Genomic DNA, 20917 nt, shown 5'->3' with positions numbered 1-20917 from the left:
AAGCTTGGTGCGTGGAGCAGGCACCGGATACACTGGGCCGTGGAGGCGCACTGGAGGTCTCGAGCGTTGAGGTGGCACAACCCGTCCTGGCCTGATGCCCACTTCCGCCCGGCAAATGTGGGGCGCTGGCACAGTGCGCACTGGCCTGTGAATGCTCACTGGGGACCCAGTGCGCATCACTGCACAACACGGTGCCTGACCGATCACATGCTCCCCACGGTAAGCACGGGGAGTTGGCTCAGGTCTAAACCCTTGGTCCATGTCCGTCGTTAGTGGTGGAATGACCGGACCAAGGTGCAGCGTGGTAGGCTTACGTTTTCTTTATTGCACGTTCCACCAAAAAAACAATAAACAACACAACGAACGTAAAGCTTCGGAGTGCAACACATGCAACAAACAGTGTGGGAGCAGTAGTGTCCTATATCATGCTGTCATGACGTTGGCCTGGGGTTGGTTTATGAAAGTTATAAATACCTCTTCCCCCCTTTTTCCTCTCTCTACCCTACTGATGTTACATTTGCAAAACCCTTGATGTCAGTTCGGTTGTCATCTGAGACATTCTCATCAATGATAAAATGACAAACTCTACAGTGTAAAGTCTACACATCAGAGTTGTTGGATTCACATGGAATTGTTGTTCAATTTAAATGTTTGAATATGAAATTATTTGTGATGGGATGAAATGTGATTTTAGTTTCTAAAATGTGAGAATTGGGTTTTCATGAGTGAATTAGGCCCGACTCAGTGGCCTGCCCACGTGAAGATACATAGATTGCAAACTATGAAACACACCCCTTTTCTCCCTCCACTATATAAGCCCTTGACAAAAATGTAACCTCCTGTTCCAAGGATGTGAGGATGACGGTCCGATGTCAGAATGGTTCAGATAATAACTACAGAACGAAGCTAACATCAGTGTGAGCTTTGGTTGCAAATGGTATGAACTTTGAACCCTTATTCACTACAGAAGTGATACCTCCTAGCCATTGAGTTAGCAACAGCAGCTGCAAACGAGAGTTAGGAAGGAACAGACAGAGTATCCCGTCTATCACACAACAACGTTACTATAACGTATCCAATTGACCACCAGAGACAAAGGACAAAGGACTCGGTTTGGCAACACGGCCTTCCATCTACCACCAACCTAGCGAAGCGCAGCTCAGAGTAAATATTTATTGCATTTTCCTTTTCCAAATGGGCGGTAATTTAGAATGCATAAAATACTGTATTTACGATAGCACAGCTTCTTCCTTTGGTCCTCAGTCTTCATTTGGTCCTCAGTCGCTCTTTCTCTCAAACCCAGTCCTTTTCTTTTGTGTAACCAGCTGTCATATCTGTTCCTCCCGCTAGGGATGTTTTCCTTTATGACGTAATTTGTAATCAAGGTATAATTAATTCTTTGTATATGTAAATCTGTGTGATTATTTTGGTATTTAGTAAATAAATAATTTAACCCAATTTTGTATTGCTGATTCAACTTGTTAGCCAGGGTTCGTGCAGATAACCAAGAATTTTCAACTTTCAGATGAGACTGAATTAAGGTGACGATTAATATTGACTGCTATTGATGTAAAATATTACTAGGTCTTTAAGAGTTTATTCGGAACATAATAGCTCTATAAATATTATTTTGTGGTGCCCCGACTCTCTAGTTAATTACATTTACATGATTAGCTCAATCAGGTAATATTAATTACGGAGAAATTATTTTATAAAATAGCATGTCATATCACACAACAATGCCTTCAGGTAAAGAGTAGCCGATCGCTTTCGCATCAAGGACATTGAACAAAGCAGAAAGTAACTACACACAGATATAACGAGAAGCCCCAGGCATCATATTTTGAGTGAGTATTTTTCACTAGTATCTGTATGGGAGGAAGTTCACCCTTCTTACAGCTCATCATTCGCTGACGAGCACATTTGGACCGCATATACGACATCAAGTACCCCAAGTCAGAACTGCACTGCAATGCAGGTGGACTTTCCAGGTTACCACTACCTGTGGGTCAAGCATGAGTCATGCCTGGTGGACATCTTCTACTTCAGACAAGTGGAAAACGCACCAGTCCCTTCAACACAAGTGCAGAAAAAACACCAGAAACAACCTGATGTTATCTGAAGTGATGGACATCATCATCAAAGATAGAGCCACTGGGTTGTCTAGTTGTCTGCTATGGGGGAGGAGAGTAATCATTCTGCCTTAGCTGAGGACACCAGTGTTGCAACAGCTACACTCAGAGCATTGTGGAATGGTTTGCATTAAGGAAATCACACGAAGCTACTTCTGGTGGCCTGGGTTGGATGGAAGCATTGAGGAGAGACATGTTCCTCAAATCAGAAGGTTCTCAACGTACTGCAACTTGCACCTCTTCGTCTGTGAGATTGGCCTGGAGCAGGCATGACAACACATACACGTCGACTTCGCAGGTCCATTTGAAGACATAATCTTTCTTGTGGTCGTGGATGCTCATAGCAAGTGGCCAGAGATTGCCATCATGAGGTCTACTACTGCTGAGAAGACAATCGAGAATCTTGGAGAAGTCAGTTCAGCTTGTTACTCCATCTTGTAGGCGACAACTGACCAATGCTTACACAGCTTCCTTCTACCCTATAGGAACAAGCTTCATGCAACCACCAAAGCATTGCTTGCATCGCTACTCATGAAGAGAGAGCTATGCACAAGCTTTGACCTACTCAAACCTCTGAACGCAAAGGAGTGCGATGTCAACAGGAAGGTTAAATCGAATGTTGTGTACTGAGAGCAAAGAGCAGAGTTTTCAATCCTGGAGAAACTGTCGTAGCTAGGATCTACCTCAAATGACCAAAGTAGGTTCCTGCTGCAGTCATTGCTCAGACTGGTCTTGTGTCCTACATTGTCTAGACTGCTGAGGATGTCATCTGGAAAAGGCACATAGATCAGTTACTGGTGCGTAAATCAACACCGATAGAATCACCAGTCGTGAGTGGCCCAGAACTGTTACTGGGTGACACTCTGACCAAGCAGGCATCACCTAAGGGCTCAAAGTCACATTCTCAGGACACTGACTCAGGCACACCCATACAAGTGTGTGATGAGACTGTAACACAGGCTACAGTCTAAAGACAGTAACCAGGTTTCCATCCAACCATTTCATGCGAGTAAAGTACATGTTGAATAAAAAATGTCATGAAACTTTCCATCAGGCTTTTCCAAATGTCGACAAAACAAAATACGCTAGACAAGGAGGATATTTTGTGTTGGTAAAATGTATTTTGTGAGAAATGTCAGTGGAAATGCTTTTATGCGCAAATATTGATATAATAACCATCATATTGAAATAAACTTGGAGTCACACCTTACGCGATAACATGTTGTGTGATCCTCCCACTATGCCTAGTTGGCTACAGATTAAATAAATGATGTTGATCTTCAGAGGGTGGTGAAAGTGCAAGGTGATGAGCTCAATTGATGCTCCTTTCCAATAAATATCGAGGTTCTTATTCTGGTGACATGATCATCGATGATTGGCTGCCATTTGACAAATAAAAATAATCTTGCTCTTTTGTCCATTATAATCTTATCATGTAGGCTGGCCTATGCACACTGTATCTGCGAGTTGTTGGCTAGAGCACACGTGCCAATATCAGAGTGGGAACACTCGCTACATAACATAACATTTTTTGTAAGAAAACCAGAGTGTATTTTTTATTCGGTACATGGAAATTTAACCACAAAAAAAAACATTTTTATGTGCACTGCATCATCACGTACAGCTTTTTTTGAGTCAATTTGATGGAAACATCACTGGTGGGAAATTTCGTTTTTACGTGGGTTTTATAATATTTGTGTGAAAATCTGCCACAAATTGGATGGAAATCTAGCTACTGTTATTGAGAGTCAGGTTGACCGCCATTACCCTACGAGTGATAGGTGGGCACCAAGACGCTTGGACTTGCTTTTAGGTGGGGACGAGATGTGGTGTATGAAACCCACGCAGAGCATCATGGGAGTTGTACATTGAGAAGTGTTTGTTCAGATAAATGGTTGAGCTAATTCCTGTCTCCCTTCTCATTATTATTTAATTGTTATAAAGATGTGGTTATGAAACCCACAAGACATAACAAAAGTGTATTTCTGAGCAGACGTGGGCGTCCAGCTATATTTCTCTGACAGGCAAAAAGCAGAACATAATCATGTCATAGGGTTTCTCCACACACACACACACACACACACACACACACACACACACACACACACACACACACACACACACACACACACACACACACACACACACACACACACACACACACACACACACACACACACACACACACACACACACACACACACACACACACACACACACACACACACACACACACACGCACTGCCTTCCTCTGCACAATACTGTACATATCTCACTCCTACACACAATGCATCAAAATCCCTCCTTCACACGACCCCACTAACAAAATCAGCACACTCATACAATGGAACACCCACAGAAAGAGGAACACATGAACAGCCCACACAGTGCAGTGCCTATACATTTCACTCACTGAACTAAGACTCAAACTGTATTACAGTAATAGCCAGTCTGTGTAAATGAAACCCTATCCACATAAATACACTCAGGATCCTTAAAACAAAGCCCCAAGCAGATTCATCAATATCTAATAATCCCAGTGTGTCACACACTCACCCATTCAGTACAGTAGCTACCTATCTGTGTTGCGGTCTTTACACAGTGAGCACATCACTTCCCCTCAAACTCGTGTGATCAGGAGGAAAAATATCCCTCTGGTTTTACTCAATGGTGCTGTCACTCACTGAGATACACAGAGGAGTTATATAACTGTGCGATCACAGTTAAATTAACAGCATGTCAACTCGTTGAATTCAAACAAAATTAATTATCAGGGGACATTTTGGGCATAAATCATTTGGGCATGAAACAGTGACAACTAGTGACAATGTTTTACTTCAGTCAGGGAATAGGGTCATAACACCACAGCCTTCAAGCAAGTGAAGCAACCCATGCTTCCATGGGCCATGGAAAGAAACTGTGGAGAAAACATGGGAATTATACGAGAGAGAACCAGAGACACATTGTAGCATAACTCACTTTCTGCGGATGGTGGAGCTGTTGGTATCGGAGCTGTCTGTGTGTTCCAGTCTCTCCCGCTGCTCCCTCTCGGCTGGGTTTGAGCCACAGGACATGCCCCGGGTCAGCCTGGTGTGGGCACGTCTCTCCCGGCTCGGCCCTGCAGGGGGCACCACCACCGCAGGGGGTGGGGCAGTGACCGGGCTGGTGGTGCTGCCATTACCTCTACTACTGCTGCCAGGGTGGATGGGCAGGGAGGGGGGCTTCTCTGATCTGTGGTTGGTGTTGCTATGGTTCTGTTCGGGGAGCTCCGGGGCTCGTGGAGGAGTGGGTCTTTCCAGCCTCAGGTCCTGGTTCTCCTGGCTGACTCGGTCCAGCTGACCTTCCAGCTCCTCGATGCGCCGCCGCTGTGTCTCCAGGAGCTTGGCCTGGCTCTCGATTATGTTGTTGAGCTCTAGGAGATACTCCACGGCACGGTTGGGGCTCTCGGGGCTGGTCTCCATGGTGGGAGGCCTTGCTCCAGGGAGGCTCCAGGGTACCACCACCTCCGCCGCTACGACCCTGGAGCTCCAGATCCCACCCCCCCACCAGCCCTGATGAGTGGGGGGGGAGAGGGGAGGACGGACAGGGGGGCTGGAGGAAGATGAACTTGGAGATTGTTTTTGTCCCTTTCTACTTTACGCAAAAAGCCTTTCAGAGATTCAGAGAGGTCAAGGGACACAACAGAGTGTGTCGACAGTTTCTCTAATTATTACATATCAAATATCACAATGCAAGATGGGGTTGGCTGCAATTGTTCTAGGTCCATAAGAGATGGCTAAACCAAGATAACGGTGCAAAGTTGAAAAACAAGTAAGTGTTACAACTGACTGGGGTTAGCTGAATACTTAGTGTCTTTAAATTCAGCATCTTGAAGGATGGTGGAGGGTTGAAATCCAGGGCTTTGGGCGTCAGGTGTCATTATTCCAAATTATCAACCAAAATCAAACCATAAAAGAGAGATGGATCAAGGTATAGAAACAAGAGACAGAGAGGTATAGTTGAAATCTGAAACAATAAATGCACCATAGCCATCTTGACAATTCAATATTATTCTCTCTTATAGAGAGGCAAACATAGAGGGTTACTGTGTAATAAACGATCAGTCAAATAAAGAGAATACACATCAGTGGCACTTGTCATAAACCTGTGTTCTCCTTGTTAACTTCAGTCGAGATGTGTTATGATCTCAACAGCCAAGTGTTGTGGTGCAAATACATTGATTATTTCCTAAAGTATTAATGATCACTAAACGTTGTCTGTTTCTCCTGCTAAAAAGGGAAAGGGGAAAGGGGTCAGGCAAAATGGCTTGTAATGGTCTCCCACTAATAAGCAGTTTTTGTCAAAGATTATATAATAGAGAAAATTCCATGTTCCCTCCCATATAGACTATCCCCGCAGTCTCTACCTCATCCTCTTCACCCCATGACTAGATGTGTCTTTGGGGGGAAAAAATGAAGACGTCGGACGAGTGATTCATTTCATAGTTGAGGTCCAAGTCCTCACCCCTGCCCTGTACAGACCACATCCAACAGCTTGAGATTGCCTTTTAGGCTACAGCTTTGCCCGTGTTCCTTGTAATATCACCGCACTGCGATCAACGTCACGCATCCATAACGGATAATTGCCTACTCGATCGAGTCCTCTACAAATCTTTCGACAGTCCAGTTTCTTTCAGAAAATTGTTAGCTGAAAAATAATATAAACGTAAAATAGTTCACACGTCTCCAATATACATACTTTATCGGTATAAGGAGTTTCCACTTGCCTGTGTCGCGACGGTTCAGGGAAACCAATAAAATAATCCTCTGCTAATTTCTAAAATCCCCTATGATAAAAATAAAGTGCATTTAGCAAACGATTTTCAACTACAGAGGCGGTAACTTCGCACTAGTGGTGGCACAGATAAACGAAGATATGTACTCCTTGCAAATCTGTGAACTGTCCTGAGCGCGCGTGGTGCTCAGGAGCGTTCCCGTGGCGACGCGCAAGGTATGCTGCACAATCGTTATAGACATGTAGACTAGACTCTAGGCAATTTAAAATGTATATTTCTCCAAAACGTTTTGATTTGATTGTCTGTAATGATAGATTTAACGAACATTTTATGTTGTCTTTTTAACTGCATTTATCAGCCGTTAAACTCTTTACCAACCGTTAAACTCTTTTTTAAAATTGGTTTTAATATTATAGCCTATAGTTTAGGCTACTGGTTTGCTGTAACTCCACTTCTCAAGCATTTCCCAAAATCTCCGCGGTGAAGGGACGTTCCTCAAGCCGATTCATGGTCTAATGGTCTAAAGTAACTAAACCATTAGACTAGAGTAGACCATTGTATATTACGGGCCTAAATATTGGAAGTGCACAAAAATACGTATAGTATGATTCGTATACTGTATATATATATGGCTCTAGGGCCAGGCTGGACTCAACTGAAGAAAAACTTGCGCGCGTACTGCGCTATTAGCAAGTTTAATTGCAGGACGCAATGCTGATGAGACGGGTCTAGTCTTCACCAAACTAGGCCTACAGTAATATGTCACTATTGGTAATATTGCCTACTCTCATGGCTCCCTCTGTGCATTTTCTTCAGAATAATGAAACTTGAATACTTCAATGAAGCGTCAGACTATGGCAGAAAATAGCCCTCTGAAGGACCTCTGTTCCATTATATTTTTAGTAATACAGGATTTCCTTAACTGTCATTTTGTTTTAAGATCCCAGTGCCAGGTTTATAAAGGTCTTTGTGTAAATGTGCATGTCCTAAAAAGTGTGTGTGTGTGTGTGTGTGTGTGTGTGTGTGTGTGTGTGTGTGTGTGTGTGTGTGTGTGTGTGTGTGTGTGTGTGTGTGTGTGTGTGTGTGTGTGTGTGTGTGTGTGTGTGTGTGTGTGTGTGTGTGTGTGTGTGTGTGTGTGTGTGTGTGTGTGTGTGTGTGTGTGTGTGTGTGTGTGTGTGTGTGACAGAGAAAGAAGGGACACAGAGAGAAAAAATATATGCATATATTATACATTTAATACATTTATATTATATACATATAAATACTATATATAAATATATATAAAATATATATAAATACATATATACATACATACATACATACATATATATATATATATATGTGTGTGTGTATAAAGAGAGAGAGAGAGATTGCGAGAGTGAGTAAGAGAGTGAGAAATGCCTGTGTGTATGTGTTACAGGTGAGGCAATTTTACACACTGTACACTAACAGTAAAAAGCCTGATATTAGATCAGTGAGGAGAGTACATGGAGAAAAGTGAAATCCCTGCTCTTCCACAGAGCCTGGTAAATCATTAATGTGCTATGTAAAGACCAGCTGATCCTCATCTGTCACACACACACAAAGTCCCTTTGTCTATTCATTCTCTATTCAGGCACATCTAAACATTTCCCATACAGTGTTCCCTCTGCCACGCTTACACTGAAGCTATTCAGGCATCTCTTTCTTTTTTCACTTCCTCTATACAACCACATCTCTCACCTTCCATTTCAATCTCTCTTCTCACACTCTATACAACCACATCTCTCACCTTCCATTTCAATCTCTCTTCTCACACTCTATACAACCACATCTCTCACCTTCCATTTCAATCTCTCTTCTCACACTCTATACAACCACATCTCTCACCTTCCATTTTAATCTCTCTTCTCACTCCCTCTATATAACCACATCTCTCACCTTCCATTTCAATCTCTCTTCTCACACACTATACAACCACATCTCTCACCTTCCATTTTAATCTCTCTTCTCACTCCCTCTATATAACCACATCTCTCACCTTCCATTTCAATCTCTCTTCTCACACACTATACAACCACATCTCTCACCTTCCATTTTAATCTCTCTTCTCACTCCCTCTATATAACCACATCTCTCACCTTCCATTTCAATCTCTCTTCTCACACACTCTATACATCTCTCTATGCCATCCTTCATTCCCAGCTCTCTTCTGATAGTTACTTTATTCTCTTCTTATGTGTTTGTCAGCCTCTATCAGTCCCGGCTCTCACCCAACTCTCTGACTCAGTGGTGTTTTTGGAGATGTTGGTTTGATTGCTGTCAACACCCGTACAGGGTAGAGGAGAAGAGTGTCCTTAAGTGCTCTGAAGCAGTGCCCTCCAGTGATACTTAAGATAAGATGGATATAAACAAACAAACACACACACAAACACACACAAACAAACACACACAAACAAACACACACAAACAAACACATACACACACCCTGCCAAAGTTGTTTTTCACAGATGTATTTTCACCCTCACCCTCAGTACAAAATGTTGCTGCCATCTACTGCTTTAAGTAGAAAACATTTTGTCAACGAACCTTGTTCTCTCAAAGACACACAAGTATTGTCCAAATAGCTGAGAAAATTATGTCAATACATATAAATAGTTTATTAGCAGTTTATTATATGTTTTTTGACAGTTTATTGGCGATTATCTTCTATAGGAAAATGAGGGGAAAAAAGCATTCAAAAACATAACTTACAACAGTAACAGTCTGAAAAATAAACTGAGCTACACTGGACTGGTCTGGTCTGGTAGTCATATGCTGATGCTGATGTGTAATAATGTAGTCATACACTGGTTAATACTAGAGACGTGCTGTGTCATTTCTAATGTGACATATCTCCTGTTCCGATTGGGATGAGAATGAGAATAAGAATAAGAATATAAAAACGGTATATAAAATTAGACAACATCTAGGTAATACATACTGCAGTTGCTTCCCTCACAACTTTTCTGTAGGTCACCAGGTGCTTCTGTGTATACAACATAATTCCATGCATACAGCACCATTTCCAAATGACTTGACTGGGATGTACATTGAAGAAATATGTGTCTTCCTGTATTTAGTTTTCAGTCCTTTATATTAATATACACTGAGTGTACAAAACATTTGCTCTTTCCATAACATAGACTGACCAGATGAATCCAGCTGAAAGCTATGATCCCTTATTGGGATCATTAAATCAACTTCAATCAGTGTAGATGAAGGGGAGGAGACAGGTTAAAGAAAGATTTTAAGCCTTGAGACAATTGAGACATGGAATGTGTATGTGTGCCACTCAGAGGGTGAATGGGCAAAAAAAGATTGAAGTGCCTTTGAACGGGGTGTGGTAGTAGGTGCCAGGCAAGAAATGCAACACTGATGGGGTTTTCACACTCAACAGTTTCCCACGTGTATCAAGAATGGTCCACCACCCAAAAGACATCCAGCCAACTTGACACAACTGAGGGAAGCATTGGAGGCAACTTGGGCCAGCCCAGAATCCCTGTGGAACACTTTTGACACCTTGTAGCCACAAATTGAGGATGTTCTGAGGGCAAAAGGGTGTGCAACTCAATATTTGGAATATTAGGTTCCTAATGTTTTGTTCACTCAGTGTATACATATATACTTTTGGTTCTCAGAACAGGCTCAATTCATCGGGGCCTGGACTCTACAAGGTGTCGAAAGTGTCTCAAGGCTTAAAAATCCTTCTTTAACCTGTCTCCTCCCCTTCATCTACACTGATTAACAAGTGACATCAATAAGGGATCGTATCTTTCACCTGGATACACCTGGTCAGTCTATGTCATGGAAAGAGCAGATGTTCTTAATGTTTTCTATACTCAGTGTGTATATATATGTACATATATATATTTATAATTGTTTTACAGAATTGTTTAATATACAACCACCTGCAGTAAAGCCGCTCAAAATGTACACTACATTCCAATCATTTAGCAGACACTCTCATTGACAGCGACCCAAAGGAGCAATCAGGGACTTTATATATCTTGGTTTATCGAGTATATCTCAATACCTGAACATTTTAAAAATACATCTTTACCAAAATATCATATTTGAGCCTCTGCCATTATAACTGGCTCACAACTATCAGCCAATTGTTTGGCAAAGCGATAGCATATTGATTTAACATTGTGCCCTTACTCAATTCAGATAAGTCAACGTCAGGAGAGTCATTGATTGTTTTTACTGAAGCTCAATAAACCGGAAAAATATGTCGATATTTGACCATTTCAGACCTGACAGGAGGACTATAATGACACAACCACTACTCATTCATTCAATGGCATATTTACAGTAAGAGCCAGCTTAATGGTTTAGTATGGTTTGGTTACCAAGGCAACTGTAAGTGGCACTTAACCCTGTGAGACCCACAGTTGCAAATATGCAATGTTTCCTAAATTGCATCCTGTACATGTTCTAAACCAAAAAAATCCAGTCAAACACTACATAGTGCATCTCCTTACACCCAGATGTATCTCTTAGTATTATTGTTGTGTGTCAGTATGATTATTGGGGCTTCAGTAGCCTCTGAAACATGAGAAAACTGTCAACTCGTCTGAGACCATACTGGTCCCCTACACAAGCATATGTTGTAAGCCATCCATACCAGTACATGACTTTAAATATTAAGTAAGAAATTGAGAAACAAACATTCTGAGCCAGGGCAAGAGGTAGTTTTGCAAGTGTTGCAAAAAGGCAACATAGGGCTTAAAGGGGAAATCTACAGTTCAAACAACAACAAAACGGACACCCCGCCACCTTTTTAGGTAAACAGCTTAGGGATGGGGCTGGAGACATGGCTATGAATGCAAGGCCTGACATGGTAGAGAGATTGTTTCCCTTCCAAATTCTGGAAATATAGACAACCAAATACTTTAAGAGTAACGTTGTTCCCTCTACACTTCAAAATAACAAAAATTAATATATATTTTTTATATTAGATTACTGACATTGACGACTAATAACTTTATGGCAAAGCAGAAAGATAGGAGATTCTCTCTCCAAGTTAAGCCAGAAAGATCAACCAAATATTACTTAAAGTTAGATGTTACATAGAAAACCCACAAAATAGTTGATGCTTTCGAAAATATACATTTTTGATAGCAAAGTACTAACAATTAGATTGGTTAAGTTGTTCAAATTGGTATTTCAGACAAAATATGACTCTATTTCAGAAAAATATAACATTGCACAATATTTTCCAATACGTCAATGCTCTTGATACATTTTTTATGTGCTATTTATAGAATTTAACAGTTTTCTTTTTGCAAAATGTTCATACCATTGAAGCCCAGTATTGCGTTTTTGCTACTTTTCCAGAACATTTTTTATAAACTTGAAATTCATGATGCAAGTATTTCTGAAAGGTAATACTCCCCCCTCATTTGGATCAATGCTTGGGTCTCACAGGGTAAGAGGGCACAACACTTACTACAATTGATAGTGTATTTGTTCTTATTTACATGAAATAAACTTTTTACAATGTACATATACAGTACCAGAAAAAATGTGGACACCAGATACTTTATTTTCACTATTTTCTACATTGTAGAATAATAGTGAAGAAAGCAAAACTATGAAATAACACATATGGAATCATGTAGTAACCAAAAAAGTGGGGAGAGCCTCCTTTTTTTTTCTCCAATTTTCACCTAAATGACATACCCAAATCTAACTGCCTGTAGCTCAGGCCCTGAAGCAAGGATATGCATATTCTTGGTACCATTTGAAAGGAAACACTTTGAATGTATGAAAATATAACACAATAGATCTGGTAGAAGAAAATACAAAGTAAGAAACAACCAACCACCATCTTTGAAATGCAACAGAAAGGTCCCTGTTCCAGCCATCACTCTGGTTGTAATTCTGATGGTGTCCACAAGATAGCAGCAGTGTACGTGCAAAGTTTCAGACAGATACTTAAAGTATGAGCGAACTACATGACATTTAGTGTGAAGTCACCTAGGTACATTTGGGCAAATCATGGAGACATTTGCATTCATATGAAAATTTTCTGCAAGAATATCGCCAATCTGTATACTTGGACTTTGATTTAGCTTTTCCAGTATTAGTAGCCATATTATAAATTCAACATTTGCAAAACAACCAGTTTTCATAACTTCATAACTCTGAATATTCTTATAATTTTTGTCTAAAAGGAAAAGGCATGCTGTCAAACAAGGTTAGTAGCTACATTTTACAACAGATACAAGGTTTCCTGATACTCCCGTAAAGCCCACCTCATTGGCTATCTAGCTAGCTTTGTTTAACCCCGATTGGTGCTTATTTTACAAAGTTAGAGTCATTCAAGTGAAGACCGCCAGCGTCATCGGCCTTGAAGCCGTTGCTCTCTGACCAAATATGGTGCCCTATAGGATATATTACACCCCTAATGATATAGTGAAGTCTCTTTGTGTTCTAGGATCTTTGAGGAATACAAACAAACGTGATTGGACTGGTTGAAACAACGTTTAGGGTTAGATTTTCACAGATTCCTTTCTTTGCAAATTGAACGAGTGGAAATACCAAATCGATCGTGCATGCTATATGGACCTTTTTAGGGTATGAAACATGATTTTATCTAACAAAATGACACTTCATGTTATTTCTGGGAGCCTTTGGATGTTAATTCAGAGCAAGATTTCAGAATGTAAGTATACATTTCACCTTCAGAGGTGAATTTATCAAACCTATCGCGGTGAAAAAGTGTTTTGTTGTTAGGAGCTCTCCTCAAACAATAGCATGGCATTTTTTCGCAGTAATAGCTACTGTAAATTGGACAGTGCAGTTATATTAACAAGAACTTAAGCTTTCAGCCGATATAAGATATTTATATGTACCGACATTTGTTGTTTCTCTCAAATCTGCGATGGTGACACAAGGTGCTGCATGATTTACAACTGTCCCGTTGACGGTACGCCTATCCCTATTAAACAAATCAACATTTATTTTATAGTTGAGATTCTTCAAAATAGCCACCATTTGCCTTGATGACAGCTTTGCACACTCTTGGCATTCTCTCAACCAGCTTCATGAGGTCATCACCTGGAATGCATTTCAATTAACAGGTGTGCCTTGTTAAAAGTTAATGTGTCGCATTTGAGCCAATTGTGTTGTGACATGTGTAACTCTGTGTTGTCTGTTCACACTGCTATGCTTTATCTTGGCCAGGTCGCAGTTGCAAATGAGAACTTGTTCTCAACTAGCCTACCTGGTTAAATAAAGGTGAAATAACTAAATAAATAAACATGGTAGGGGTAGTATACAGTAGACAGCCCTATTTGGTAAAAGACCAAGTCCATATTTAAAGCTTCACCTGGAATGCTTTTCCAACCGTCTTGAAGGAGTTCCCACATATGCTGAGCACTTGCTGGCTGCTTTCCCTTCACCCTGCAGTCCAACTCATCCCAAACTATCTCAATTGGATTGAGGTCGGGTGATTGTGGAGGGCAGGTCATCTGATGCAGCACTCCATCACTCTCCTTCTTTGTCAAATAATCCTTACACAGCCTGGAGGTGTGTTGGGTCATTGTCCTGTTGAAAAACAAATGATAGTCCCATTAAGCATAAACCAGATGGGATGGTGTATCGCTGCAGAATTATGTGGTAGTCATGCTGGTTAAGTGTGCCTTGAATTCTAAATAAATCACAGACAGTGTCACCAGCAAAGAACCCCCACAGCATCACACCTCCTCCTCCATGCTTTACGGTGGGAACTAGACATGCAGAGATCATCTGTTCAACTACTTTACATCTCACAAAGACACAGTGGTTACTACATGATTCCATATGTGATATTTCATAGTTTTGATGTCATCATTATTATTCTACCATGTAGAAAATAGTAAAAACAAAAGAAAACACTTGAATGAGTAGGTGTGTCCAAACTTTTGACTGGTACTGTAATTGATTTGATTCTCTGACAGAAGCCACTCAAGTCTCTATAACATTGAAGTACATGCACATTACTAATGTACGGTTTGACTCAGTTGACTCATTACCCGCAGTCCCCACAGATATCCGCGGTGCGGCCGGGATGAGGGTCATTAAATATTGGGTAGATGAATGGTGTGTGGGTTGGATATAGACAAAACAACACCTTAAAAAAGGTGAAATCAAATTAACATAATATAAAAATCTGTATGTAAAATCCAGGCACTTGTCATCTCCCGTCTGGATTACTGCAACTCGCTGTTGGCTGGGCTCCCTGCCTGTGCCATTAAACCCCTACAACTCATCCAGAACGCCGCAGCCCGTCTGGTGTTCAACCTTCCCAAGTTCTCTCACGTCACCCCGCTCCTCCGCTCTCTCCACTGGCTTCCAGTTGAAGCTCGCATCCGCTACAAGACCATGGTGCTTGCCTACGGAGCTGTGAGGGGAACGGCACCTCAGTACCTCCAGGCTCTGATCAGGCCCTACACCCAAACAAGGGCACTGCGTTCATCCACCTCTGGCCTGCTCGCCTCCCTACCACTGAGGAAGTACAGCTCCCGCTCAGCCTAGTCAAAACTGTTCGCTGCTCTGGCCCCCCAATGGTGGAACAAACTCCCTCACGACGCCAGGACAGCGGAGTCAATCACCACCTTCCGGAGACACCTGAAACCCCACCTCTTTAAGGAATACCTAGGATAGGATAAAGTAATCCTTCTCACCCCCCCCCCCCCCCCCCTTAAAAGATTTAGATGCACTATTGTAAAGTGGCTGTTCCACTGGATGTCATAAGGTGAATGCACCAATTTGTAAGTCGCTCTGGATAAGAGCGTCTGCTAAATGACTTAAATGTAAATGTAATGTAAATGTATGTTAAGCTCGAGAAATCCATTGTTTCACATGGGCTGCATTCCAATCCGCCAATATCGCCCTTCCGCATCTGTGGTGAAAGGTGTCAGAGTGGTATACAGAAGATAGCTCTATTTGGTAAAATACCAAGACCATATTTTGGTAAGAACAGCTCAAATAAGCAACGAGAAACAATAGTTGATCATTACTTTAAGACACGAAGGTCAGTCAAAACAGAACATTTCAAGAATTTTAAAAGTTTCTTCAAGTGCTGTCGCAAAAACCATCAAACGCAATGATGAAACTGGTTCTCATGAGGACCGCCACAGGAAAGGAAGACCCAGAGTTACTTCTAATGAACTTATCAACAGCAGAGTTAACTGCACTTCAGATCGCAGCCCAAATAAATTCTTCACAGAGTTCAAGTAACAGAAACATCTCAACATCAACTGTTCAGAGGAGACTGGGTGAATCAGGCCTTCATGGTCAAATTGTTAAAGGACACCAATAAGAAGGAGAGACTTGCTTGGGCCAAGAAACATGAGCAATGGACATTAGACCGGTGGAAATCTGTCCTTTGGTCTGATGAGTCCAAATTTGAGATTTTTGGTTCCAACCGTCGTGTCTTTGTGAGACACAGAGTAGGTAAACGGATAATCTCTGCATGTGAGATTCCCACTGTGAAGCCTGGAGGAGGAGGTGTGATGGTGTGGGGGTGCTTTTCTGGTCACACTGTTGATGATTGATTTTGAATTCAATGCACACTTAACATGGCTACCACTGCACATGGCTACCCCAGCATTCTGCAGCAATACACCATCCCGTCTGGTTAGCGCTTAGTGGGACTATCATTTGTTTTTCAACAGGACAATGACCCAACACACCTAATGACCCAATTGAGATGGTTTGGGATGAGTTGGACTGCAGAGTGAAGGAAAAGCATCCAACAAGTGCTCAACATATGTGGGAAGTTCTTCAAGACTGTTGGAAAAGCATTCCTCACGAAGCTCGTTGAGAGAATACCAAGAGTGTGCAAAGCTGTCATGAAGGCAAAGGGTGGCTACTTTGAAGAATAGAACATCTCAAATATATTTGGATTTGTTTAACACTTCTTTGGTTACTACATGATTCCATATGTGTTATTTCATAGTTTTGATGTCTTCACTACTATTCTGCAATGTACAAAATAGTTAAAATAAAGAAAAACCCTTGAATGAGTAGGTGTGTCCAAACTTTTGACTGGTACTGTATGTGCATAATGTATAACTTTGGTAATATTTTTTTTATATAAGTTTGCACATAATACCCTGATACGTATCCAATATCACAACACAAATATATCATATTGATTCAAATGTTTTTAGTATATCTGTTACATATATTATTATATTCCACAGTATCAACAATACTAATCAGGGTTCCACTCAATATTGTATATACAATAGCATTTAGTTATTTATTTCATACAAATATCTTTACATTATATAGATTGCACACAGCACAAACTGTCTGTCGAAGTCACGTTGTTCTGAAAGGGTTAGGGTTAGGGTTAACCCCACCACGATCAAATCAATACACAGAACAACCTCATGGATCTATTTCATTCTCCAAATGAATGGTCAGAAGATTGTTACTATACAATACCACCCCTTCCCTTCTAACCATATCTACACTCTTAGAAAAAAGTGTTCCAAATGGATTCTTTGGCTGTCTACATAAGATAACCCTTTTTGGTTCCCGGTAGAACCCTATTGGGTTCAATATAGAACAATCGGTGGAAATGGTTTTTCAAAGGTTTCTTTATGGGGACAGGCGAAGAACCCTTTTTAGGTTCTAGATAGCACCTATTTGTCTAAGCGTGTATGGTGGACTGGACATAATATAGCCTGAGACTGTCGCATATTATTGCTCAGTAGCATGAGGTATCATTTAATGTACTGTATACTGTCTCCATTGTCCCCTGAGACAGTCTTCCAGTGTCCCCAAACACGAGGACAATTCTATGGCAACTCCTGAGGGAGAGCAGAGAAGAGAGCTGCATAAAGTGAACAAGCAGAGAAAATACAGAGTTTGTGTTCCACTGGAACATCTTAAAATATGTACAAATAAACATGATCAACAGTTGATTAACATCAGCCAGAAACCATCTGTTAAAAGGCACAAAGAATATTACTGTATAATACAACATTACCAAAAAGTCACAGTAAAACAAACTGAGTGAGTAGCGTTGTGTGTAGTTTGAAAAAGCAAGTGTACGGTATATTCCAAAGGGGACATGGTTTGATACTGCCACTGATCCTGGACCCTCAGAATGATATGATTATGCTTTCCTCAAACAGTGTGTATATTTTTGCTTCGCTACGACAGGTAACTGCCAAAATAAAGGAAACACTTGAGTAAATGAGAGATACAAAGTATGTTGAAAGCAGAAACAGATGTAGTTCCACAGTTAATTAAGCAATTAACATCCCATCTGGCTTAGGACCATGCATAAAAGACGGGTCTCAAAGGAGCATAGTGGTCTGTCTGTCTCAGTCACCAGATTTCAACCCAATTGAACACTTATGAGAGATTCTAGAGCAGCGCCTGAGACAGTTTTCCACCACCATCAATAAAACACCAAATTATGGAATTTCTCGTGGAAGAATGGTGTCACATCCCTCAAATAACGTTTTAGATACTTGTCAAATCTATGCCAAGGCCCAACACCCTATTAAGACACTTTATGTTGTTGATTCCTTTATTTTGGCAGTCACCGCTAGATTACAAATTATTCTATGACTCCTCTTCCTCTCGCTCTTTCTCGCTGTTCTCCTATAACCCTGTTCTCCTGTATGAACCCAATCCTCTTTTGGCTGGGTGTGAGCCAGGAGCCTGGGAGTAGCAGGCACGGTGCCCCCAGAACGGCCCCTTCTGTGAGGGCCAGAGACACAGGCAGCAGGAATACTGCCGTCCGAGTGGCTGGCTCCACACTCTGCGTTCTCCAGCTCCCTTGTTCCTGCTCTTCCTCCTGCTATCCTTCCCTCTCACCTGAGTCCTCTCTCACAGTCCACCACAGCCTGTCTCACTGCCCTCCTCCTGTCTCTCAGGATCAGGGTCTGAATCAAGGCTGTGTCTTACTGCCCCTGCTCCTTCCTCTCCCTGATCTCCTTCCTTTCTTCTTCCTTTATCTCCCCTTTCAAAGACCTGCCCCGCTTCTTCACCTTGGATCTGTGGATGCGGCCCTCCAGGCGGGCCAGGTCTACTGGAGCCACACTCTGCTCCTCGGGGTGCTGCTGTGGGAGGGAGGGGGAGGTGACTCTGCGCTCACGGACTGATGAACACACAGAGACAGGACATAGGAAGCAGGGAACAGAGAGAGCACAATGAATAGGTGGAGAAGAGAATAAGGAGAGTTAGAGAAGCAGATGATGTTACATCATCACTGTAGAGGAACTCCAGAGTTCACAGAGCATTTCTCTGTCAGAAGCTGTAGCTGTATGTGTGTAGGTTGTGTTGTGTAACAACAGCTGCTACTTCCCTGACCCTCAGGTAACCCTTCATTATATTACAATACTTATCAACATTGTGTGCTCTCATGCAGAATGTCAACTGTGCTGTTGAAGCATGTAGATCACTCGCTCTCTTTTACATTCAGGAACACTACTGGCAGGTTGCACACTATAAATAATTCAGGGACTGAGGGACTGAGAGCTCTCTCTCTATTTTAACAAACCTAAGGCAATGGTCAATCTAAGCGCCGGTGGTAGCGCTATAGGTTAAGGGGTGTGTCAGAAATATTTTTGCTATTTTCAATATCACAATTATAGTCGCATTTACTGCATTGTCGCGAAACGGCTGGGTTTTAATGAATAAACAAGTTGTGGGTTTGTAGAGGCTTGGCCCCTCACTGGCCAATCAGAACGCCTACAATGCATAGATAAAAATGGAATGTCAGCTCACTGTTTTACTCCTTTCAAACTTTATATTTGAATGAAGCTTTGTCTCAGGAGCCAAACCCTTTATTGTCAGTCTTGACTGCTTTGAGATTGCATTGGGCAGACAAAAAAAGCCTTCATTGAGAGGAGGCGAGGATATGCTAAGATTTTAATCAAATAAACTGAAATTGGAAAAACATCAGTTTTTTATGTTTCTAAATACGAAGTATACATGCACCAAAAGCACATTAGACTACTCTTGTTCCATGTGCATATGGGCAGTGAGCGTCACGGCTGGATAGGATGCGTTTCCGCTGTCAAAATTCATGCCATAACCAACTGGGTTACCGCTAAAACCACCTTTTGGTTGGTCCTATCAGTGCGCATCGGAGCGCTAGGGCTGGAAAATGCCCGTGCACCAGTTTTGACATGACGAAATTGCAAACTAACGTGCGTTTGACAATAGCGTCACCTTAACCGCAGCAGAACATAGAACCCCTTTAGTTATACCCCGGTCTCAAGACAATTCAACATATGATTTCAGCACATGGGTGATCATGGTCTCACGATGAGGATGTCGACGTACAGTGACACATAATATATTTTCAGCAACGACGACTGTAAAGACAACATAGGAAGTGAGGAGAAGAGGAATGTAGAGAGACAAATAAATGGAGGACTAACAGGAACGATCACCAACCGCGTATTCTCTGTCCGGCCGATGACATAGAAGCAAGGCTCTCCTAGCTTGGAGTTGGTCATACATAGAGACAGACTGGACAGCTCCACTGAGAGGGAGAGAAGAGGAACGGAGGAAGAGAGAATAATTAGAGAAAGATGTGTAGGGGTAATATGAAAAAGGGAAAGAAGACAAGAAATAAAGAGAGAGCAAAGGGAAACGTGTTGGTGAAGGTAAGATAGAACGTGGAGATGGAGAGTCCAAAGAATGAATGATATTATTCACCCAAGAGAGATACTATACACCCAAGAGAGATACTATACACCCAAGAGAGATACTATACACCCAAGAGAGATATTATACACCCAAGAGAGATACTATACACCCAAGAGAGATATTATACACCCAAGAGAGATACTATACACCCAAGAGAGATATTATACACCCAAGAGAGATACTATACAGCCAAGAGAGATACTATACACACAAGAGAGATACTATACAGCCAAGAGAGATACTATACTCCAAAGAGAGATAGTATACACCCAAGAGAGTTACTATACACACAAGAGATATACTATACACCCAAGATAGA

The 20917-nt window shown here is 41.6% G+C and overlaps 1 protein-coding gene across 2 annotated transcripts in view; it reads right to left on the bottom strand.

The window, feature by feature from the left end:
• The window catches only part of LOC118360842 (IQ motif and SEC7 domain-containing protein 1-like), a 72334-nt gene extending 65239 nt beyond the window's left edge, over positions 1 to 7095 (bottom strand). The window contains exon 1 of one of the 2 annotated variants that reach the window (XM_035740304.2): positions 5112 to 7095. In XM_035740304.2, coding sequence (XP_035596197.2) covers positions 5112 to 5593 — 482 coding nt within the window. In that variant the 5' untranslated portion in view covers positions 5594 to 7095. The remainder of the gene's footprint in view (positions 1 to 5111) is intronic. The other variant, XM_035740306.2, reaches the window with a different exon arrangement.
• Positions 7096 to 20917: the final 13822 nt, after the last annotated feature.

The sequence above is a fragment of the Oncorhynchus keta genome, chromosome 28 (genome assembly GCF_023373465.1).
Source record: "Oncorhynchus keta strain PuntledgeMale-10-30-2019 chromosome 28, Oket_V2, whole genome shotgun sequence".
NCBI lineage: Eukaryota > Metazoa > Chordata > Actinopteri > Salmoniformes > Salmonidae > Oncorhynchus > Oncorhynchus keta.
The sequence above is the reverse complement of the archived record's forward strand: the minus strand, read 5'-3'. Positions and strand labels throughout refer to the sequence as shown.